At 44.9% G+C, this 8761-nt stretch overlaps 1 protein-coding gene across 1 annotated transcript; it reads right to left on the reverse strand.

Moving 5' to 3' along the window:
- Positions 1-1106: 1106 nt before the first annotated feature.
- On the reverse strand, positions 1107-8385 carry LOC139446162 (C-type lectin BPL-like). The gene is made up of 5 exons (XM_071227465.1): positions 8298-8385; positions 6175-6266; positions 4377-4473; positions 3081-3300; positions 1107-1234 (listed from the first exon to the last, which is right to left on the reverse strand). The coding sequence occupies exons 1-5, from the start codon at positions 8347-8349 to the stop codon at positions 1204-1206; spliced, it is 492 nt and encodes a 163-aa protein (XP_071083566.1). The 5' UTR covers positions 8350-8385; the 3' UTR covers positions 1107-1203.
- Positions 8386-8761: the final 376 nt, after the last annotated feature.

Genomic DNA, 8761 nt, shown 5'->3' on the forward strand with positions numbered 1-8761 from the left:
GAGGAGGATTTCGACAAATTCAAAAAGAGATTAGTAACGGATGATGAATCATGGGTCTACCTCTATGATTCTCAGTCAAAACGTCAATCCATGGAATGACACCATTCTACTTCTCCGGCAACAAATAAGTTCAAGTCTTCAAGATCAGTGAAGAAAGTTATGGCAACTATATTCATGGATGCAAAGGGTGTGATCCTTGTGGATTACTTTGAAAGTCAAAAGACGATTGCCTGTGCCTACTATGCTGATTTGATTCATCGCCTGGGCGGCAGGAATGCTGACTGCTGGAGTTCTACTTTTTCATAACAATGCCTCTTTTCATACCTCTCGACTTGCAAAGGCTGCTGTTCGACAATGTGGGTTCGAAGATCCTCCTCACCCTCCCTGCTCGCCAGACCTGCCACTAAGTGATAGCCACATGTTGCCCGAACTATGGCCATGACCTCAAAGTTGCCGTGAACGGGTTCTTCGGGGTGGCTACAGAAACTTCTTCCTGACTGGGATTGAAAAGCTTCACTTTCGATATGGACCCGTGAAGATCCGGGGTAGAATAGGTCTTCAGCAACCCATGCTTGTCGTAAGAGGCGACTAAATGGATCGGGTGGTCAGGCTCGTTGACTTGGTTGATACATGTCATCGTATCCCAATAGCATGATGTCAATCACTGGATTGTCTGGTCCAGACTCGATTATTTAAGACCGTCGTCATATGGCTTGAATATTGAAAATAGTGTATTGAAAAGCAGGGAGATTATATTGAAAAATTCAAAACACTTTCACAACTGTTGGTTGTGTTTGTTAAGCCTAGATGTGTATTGTATGGTCGGAATCGTACCTTGAACTCAGCTTTAAACAGAGATTTCCTATGATTCTGAACAGGGTTATGTGGCTTTTTTGAAGCCGCACCAGAAACCATCGTGTCGATATGTGAACAATGATTGTATTCGACACTATTAAAAGCTGCAGAAGCATTCCAGGCTGGTAGAGGCAGTCTTGAAGTATCAGCACACCGTGAGGATCTGGGTTAAAATTGGTCTTCAGCAAACCCTACACAGAATATAGCTGAGTGCATTTGTTAAACAACAAACAAATAAGTAGTATCGGCATATTGTATTTATAACAGTCCGACAATACATAACTTGTAAGCAGGTGGTATTTATTCACTGAATATTGACAGACATAATACTTGTGCGCTCTACTACCCTCAGCCCACAACGGGCGCAGCTGTATTAACTCTGAAACACAAAGAAGCAGAATCAATCTACTATGCACTTGATATGATCTAGTTTCCCTTTCGTTTCCCAGTTTTAATACAGAATCCCAGCATGGTAGTAAGTGAATATATTGTTTTGCGTCACGATAACTGAAGACGTCGAGGTTGGGCCAACAACCAGTGGTTGTTATCACAAACATCAACATCAACATCAACGCTTCACAACCGCACACATACGCACGTTGCACCTCTACACAAATCCATTTGAGCATTAGGACTGTCGTAACTGCAATACTTTAACACAGACGTACAGCGAAAGGTTGTTGTTTTTTTAAAACGCAAAGCTAAGGCTTGTTTGCGAAACGGGGCCCAAGAGAGGCATTGTGAAGGCAAAGACATCGTACACCTCGAACACCCGTACACCTCGAACACCCGTACACCTTAAACACCCGTACACATTGAACACCCGTACACCTTAAACACCTGTACACCTTAAACAACCGTACACCTTGAACACCCGTACACATTGAACACCCGTAAACCTTGAACACCCGTACACCTTGAACACCCGTACACCTTGAACACCCGTACACCTCGAATATCCGTACACCCGTACACCTTGAACACCCGTACACCTTGAACACCCGTACACCTTGAACACCCGTACACCTTAAACAGCCGTACACCTTAAACACCCATACACCTTGAACACCCGTAAACCTTGAACATACGTACACCTTGAACACCCGTACACCTTGAACACCCGTACACCTCGAACACCAGTACACCCGTACACCTTGAACACCTGTACACCTTGAACACCCGTACACCTTGAACACCCGTACACCTCGAATACCCGTACACCTCGAACACCCGTACACCTTGAACACCCGTACACCTTGAACACTCGTACATCTGTACATCCATACACCTTGTACACCCGTACACCTTGAACACCCGTACACCTTGAACACCCGTACACCTTGAACACCCGTACACCTTAAACACACGTACACCTTGAATACCCGTACACCTTAAACACCTGTACACCTTAAACACCCGTACACCTTGAACACCAATACACCTTGAACACCCGTACACCTTGAACACCCGTACACTTTGAACACCCGTACACCTTGAACACCCGTACACCTCGAACACCCGTACACCTTGAACACCCGTACACCTTGAACACCCGTACACCTTGAACACCCGGACACCTTGAACACCCGTACACCTTGAACACCTGTTCTCCTTGAACACCCGTACACCTTGAACACCCGGACACCTCGTACATCTGTACATCCCGTACATATGCACACTTCGTACATGCGTACATCTGCACGCCTCTCACATCCGTATATCTGTACACCTCGTGCATCCCGTAAATCTGTACACATCGTACACTGTACATCCGCACACCTCGTCCGAGTAGACTCTTGCGACGAGCAGTTAAGGTACTTCTGTAAGCTGACCAAGTATACAGACAAAGACCCCATTCTTTAAAGCGATCGTAGCTCTAAGACTATTATTATTCCCATACCTTCTCATAGACTTACGACAGTCGTGGGGGGCGGTCGGGTAGCCTAGTGGTTAAAGCGTTCGCTCGTCACGCCGAAGACACGGGTTCGATTCCAGACATGGGTACAATGTGTGAAACCCATTTCTGGTGTCCCCCGCCGTGATATTGCTGGAATATTGCTAAAAGCGGCGTAAAACCAAACTCACTCACTCACTCACTGCGACAGTCGTGGCTCTGTGGACGTTTTGTGAAACGGTGCCCTGACGTCTGTCATTCTAAATGGTAAGATATAAACAACTACTTCACTTCATACTTTTACATTTTTAACCATTATCGTAATACGTACGGTCTTTCACAAAAAAAGTAGTATTTAGTTTCGCATCGATCATCCGCCCATTGATGGTGCTCCTTCCCGTACAGGACGACGCAGTCTTGTTGCTGAGTCTCTTTCTGGTTGGGTTCATTAGGTGCCCAGTCGAAGAAAGTAGCGTTCTGTCTGGTGGATTCCCACACCCAAACCCCCTCCTCTCGGACATCGGTCAGGCCGATCCATACTCGGTCAAGCACTAAACGCAATTAAAACTTTTAAAATAATAGTGCTGTTTAGGAAATTTCATTAAAATCAGATCTTAGTTCTCGCTGCTGCTAAACAAAGATCTGATGACACCCCATTACAGCTCACGTCAGACCGACCTTGCGCGAACTTTGACCGATCAATGGAATGACCAATCAGAACGCAGTTTTCTCGTTCTTTACGGCACTAATTTCAAATTGGCGACTACGCTTCGAAACATATTTTGACAAATTCTCGATTAAAAATTTGAAACCTGAACAAAAGAACATTCTGAAATGGCTAATAGATGGTCTAGATTGTATGGATTCAGTCGTTAAACCCGTAACTATCGTTCGGAGTTAAAGTTTTCGAGGCTGCATGATTAGAAATCACATTCCGACTGTCACTTTCATAATCTGGTAAGCGATGCTCTGAATGGTCGGATGAAAGGTCCTTCTGACATGACCCCTAACTGGATGTCCTCAGATCTTTGTTTAGCGGTGGCGAGAACTGAGGTCTGATTTTAATGAGATTGCTGTTTAGGTGATATATAAAGACAATATTTAATGTTTTAATAATGACAAACATGTCTAAATTGTTCTTCGTAGAACATTTGTAGCTATACATTTAAGAATTGCTGATGCGACGAATAAACTTCAATCAGTCGTCACACAGCTTTTTTTGGAAATGTGTTTGTAACGCGCCATTCCACAAAGCGTCTTTATACTACGACTGCCGTAAGTCTGTGTTGCCATCGCCTTGCATTAACGTTCAGACGTTCAGACTGAGAAGACGAAGTCGATCTGCATGATCCGAACTCTCCGACATGAATGTTACTACTGTCGTAAGTCTATGCTGATGTACCCCTAAAATCGCTTTGTGAAATAGGGCGCTGCCTGTCAATGATGGCATGCTCAAAGCGTATGTGAGAATAACAACAACCCAGACTGACGACAGTCGTAGCTTGTAGCCCATACCCGATTCACATACCCCACAGCTTATAGATCGCTTTGTGTAGACTACGCGAGACGACTGGTGTATATCTGCAATGTCTATCTTAGCATTGACCAAGGTGTGCTTCAAACTCACCCCCCACATTTAACTCCTTGACCAGCGCATGTATGTCCACGTTCTCTTGCTGAGTCTCTATTGACGCCAGGTATGCACCGTACTTCTCACATTCGAACTATGGACAGAAGACAAGTGAATCAATGTACAGTCAAACCTTGCTAGTCCGTACCCCGTGTATCCAGAACCACGAGAACTTTCAGGAACGATTACATGTAGTCTGTCTTACAAACCCTGATATAAAATTAATATATATCAAATACAGCCCATGCAAGTCTATAATGTTTGGCAAGTCTAGATTACTGCAGTATCTGAATATGAAGAGAGTCTCTGGGCTCCCTTTTATTATATTTTTATGAAGATAACTGAACAACTGTTTTTTTCTGTACGACATGTTCATTTCAGAGACTAAATGTTAGTCTAGTTTACATGACAATACTTCAACACAGTATTCATGAACATTCGTTAATCCGGATGATTTCATGGGGAAAGCTACGGCTCGGATTAACAGGGTTTCACTGTATACATAAGTGTTACCCGAAGTTTAATCCAATTATGCAACGAGAACTGAATATATATCGTGCATTGTAGAGGATATATTTACATCTAACTATTCTACAGTTTCAGCAACTGTTTTGTTACAGGTTAAAGAATGAGTGAAATGTACATTGTATGGTCAGCACTATTTCCGTTCTGTGGACTGAGGCGTTTTTTTGTGTGTTTTTTTTTGTTTTTTGGTTTTTTTGGGGGGGAGGGGGCAGAGTTGTTCTGTGGACTGATGCGGTGTCGAGGCAGAGTTTGTCTGTGGTCTGAGGCCGTTTAGGGGCAGAGTTGTTCTGTGGTCTGAGGCGGTGTCGGGACAGGGGTTGTCCAGTAGTCTGAGGCGGTGTCGGGGCAGAGTTGTTCTGAGGTCTGAGGCGGTTTGGGGGCAGAGTTGGTCTGTGGTCTGAGGCGGTGTCGGGGCAGAGTTGGTCTGTGGTCTGAGGCGGTGTCGAGGCAGAGTTTGTCTGTGGTCTGAGGCCGTTTAGGGGCAGAGTTGTTCTGTGGTCTGAGGCGGTGTCGGGGCAAGGGTTATCCTGTGATCTGAGGCGGTGTCGGGACAGGGGTTGTCCAGTAGTCTGAGGCGGTGTCGGGGCAGAGTTGTTCTGAGGTCTGAGGCGGTTTGGGGGCAGAGTTGGTCTGTGGTCTGAGGCGGTGTCGGGGCAGAGTTGGTCTGTGGTCTGAGGCGGTGTCGGGGCAGAGTTGTTCTGTGTTCTGAGGCGGAGTCGGGACAAGGGTTATCCTGTGGTGTGGCAAGGGTTGTCCAGTGGTCTGAGGCGGTTTGGGGGCAGAGTTGGTCTGTGGTCTGAGGCGGTTTGGGGGCAGAGTTGTTCTGTGGTCTGAGGCGGTTTGGGGGCAGAGTTGGTCTGTGGTCTGAGGCGGTTTGGGGGCAGAGTTGTTCTGTGGTCTAAAGGCGGTGTCGGGGCAGAGTTGTTCTGTGTTCTGAGGCGGTGTCGGGACTAGGGTTGTCCTGTGGCTGAGGCGGTGTCGGGGGAGGGGTTGTCCAGTGGTCTGGGGCGGTGTCGGGGGAGCGGTTGTCGGGAGTTGTCCCGGCTATACCCACGTTTCTTGGTTTCACCAGTGATAATAATCGTAATCCTGTACACCCATCGCTGACAACCGTGATATCACAAATAATCTGTTGAAAATGAAATCCTGAATTTCAATGAGTTTTCCCCCTTTGGCATAGCAATCCGCAATGGACATGTTACACAATGGAACCAATAAAAAACAAATTTCTTGTGATTGTCATTTTGAGTGTATCGACACAGCTACGTACCACTGCGTCCGGCCATGACTTATTATCTCTGAAGAGTCTGTAGCAGGAGTTGCTAAAGTGAGTCCAGCCGTTCAGACAGTCCGCCGATACTACTGTAATTAATAAATGGAAACAATTAGTCGAGCCTTTACCAAACAGAATATATATTCTGTATTTTATATATATTCTGTATTCCCAAAATGATATTTAGGACATGGCAACATGTCCTCTTTATCATACTATGACATTCTGATATAATTCTTAAATGATAAGCATTTAAGACTTATTTCACTCACTGCAATAGTGAGTGAGTGAATGAGGTTTTACGCCGTGTTTACCAATATACCAGCTGGAATAACTTTAGACATAACGCGTATGAAAAAAATGATGAAGTTATATACCTCTTATTTATCACATAGTTCCATTCGATCAAAGGTATTTACTAAATGTACTTCCTGTTATGTGAAGGGCGGCGGGGGCGTCTAGTGGTTAAAGCGTTCGCTCGTCACGCCATAGGCCCGGGTTCAATTCCCCACAGGAAGAAGCCCATTTCTGGTTTCCCCCGACGTGATATTGCTGGAATATTGCTAAATGCGGCATATTAATCGGATTGTGATGAAATGTGATGTAACAAGGGGGTTTAACGACGTGTGTGCATGACCCAGTTTAACACAAACACCCTACTCAAAAACAGAATACGGACTCCGATCCGACCAGTATTATTCCTTTAATGGCAAGCGCCAGGCAGGGCAACTCCAAGTTTCATGTGGGAGAAAAGTCCCGAAGTGATGCAGGTTTAGACGTTTTAAACTTTCATGAAATCCACGAGCAAGGCGCTAACTTTTGTCCAAGAAATAAAATTATCTTTTTTAAAGATATATATCTGCAAAATAAATATCCAAATTGAATCCAGATCAATGATTCATTTCGGGAGAGCTGAGCCAATCTAGACTTGCCAAATCATTCTAGACTTGAGTTGAATTCCTCCTTAGTCTATTGTCTCGGGTCTGGGAGACTGACTAGGTGCTTATTGTCTCGGGTCTGGGAGACTGACGAGGTGCTTATTGTCTCGGGTCTGGGAAATTGTCTAGGTGCTTATTGTCTCGGGTCTGGAAGACTGACGAGGTGCTCATTGTCTCGGGTCTGGAAGACTGACGAGGTGCTTATTGTCTCGGGTCTGGAAGACTGACGAGGTGCTTATTGTCTCGGGTCTGGGAGACTGACGAGGTGCTGATTGTCTTGGGTCTGGGAGACTGACGAAGTGCCTATTGTCTGGGGTCTGGGAGACTGACTAGGTGCTTATTGTCTAGGGTCTGGGAGACTGACTAGGTGCTTATTGTCTAGGGTCTAGGAGACTGACGAAGTGCTTATTGTCTAGGGTCTGGGAGACTGACTAGGAGCTTATTGTCTCGGGTCTGGGAGACTGACGAGGTGCTTATTGTCTGGGGTCTGGGAGACTGACTTGGTGCAGGCAAACATTGAATCACGGTTCAGCTATCAACAGTACGATGTCAAATAAAAAAATGTGATTCCCAAAGAATTGTCACAAAAACAACAGGTTTGAACTGGCACGATATTTTGTTGGATTTCATCTCGTTTACATTCGATAGTGATGCTTTCGTTTTGAAAATAGGCCGATTGAAGATACATTTTACTGTTAAATCCTTGAGCATATTTTTCCTGGATGGAAAACTAGCAGTCCTGTTAATCCCTCAAGGAATAAAGATATTTATCCGACATTGAACTGTTGAATTTCTCCCTTAATAGCACCTATACAAGTCAACATTTCATAGGGAGGCATTTCAAACTGTTACGAACTAGAAGAGAGCGGTGTATTGAATTGTGAACTTGTGATTAATTCACTTAAAATGAAGCTAACCACGTTCGTTGGCAATATTGGATACTATTCCAGTGCCAACATCTCTCAGCAATCAGTCACATTCATTTTCCTCCTAGACACTACGAATGTCCCCATCAAACGTTGAGCAGTACATTTTGAAACATCACCTTTGTACCAACTACCCTATAGTTTCGTGTTTTAAAACAGTACCTAACTATACTTCTAACACATAACACCTGCGATGCAGAATGTTCAAATTCTCCAAATGCGTCCACACTACGTGATCCGTCTTCATTCCACTTACCGGACACGACAACGACCGCCGCACAGAGAAATCCGAAGGCCATGGACGCCATGTTCGCCTGATATCACACGAACATGTTTAACAGCCACTGTGTGAATGGAAACAGGTGTTTATTTTTTTCTATTTTAGGTCCTGACATGCGCATAACCAAATGAATGCAGAACCTTATTCAGGAATGTCGCCAACAACAAAACTGTCGTTTTAACACAGGTGGTGTTTTATATGTATTTTCATACAATCAATGTGATAATTTGATAATATGTCCCACCGAATCCCTCACGTCATATGTCCTAGCGACCCCTTCACGTCATATGTCCCAGCGACTCCCTCACGTCATATGTCCGAGCGAATCCCTCGCGTCATATGTCCGAGCGACTCACTCGCGTCATATGTCCGAGCGACCCCCTCGCGTCATATATCCGAGCGAACTGGTACAGTTTTTATTTTTTTTCGCTTTGAACACA

Source organism: Haliotis cracherodii, unplaced genomic scaffold, assembly GCF_022045235.1.
Source record: "Haliotis cracherodii isolate W230 unplaced genomic scaffold, xgHalCrac1.p SCAF_6, whole genome shotgun sequence".
Lineage (NCBI taxonomy): Eukaryota > Metazoa > Mollusca > Gastropoda > Lepetellida > Haliotidae > Haliotis > Haliotis cracherodii.

What these genes read in the sequence shown, in the direction of transcription:
- LOC139446162 (XM_071227465.1), bottom strand. Translation starts at nt 8,349, where the DNA reads ATGGCGTCCATGGCCTTCGGATTTCTCTGTGCGGCGGTCGTTGTCGTG. An exon ending in AGTCATGGCCGGACGCAGTG is followed by an intron (nt 4,474 to 6,174) that starts GTACGTAGCTGT and finishes TTCTGTCCATAG; the next exon opens with TTCGAATGTGAGAAGTACGG. An exon ending in TACTTTTTTTGTGAAAGACC is followed by an intron (nt 1,235 to 3,080) that starts GTACGTATTACG and finishes TTTGTGTTTCAG; the next exon opens with AGTTAATACAGCTGCGCCCG.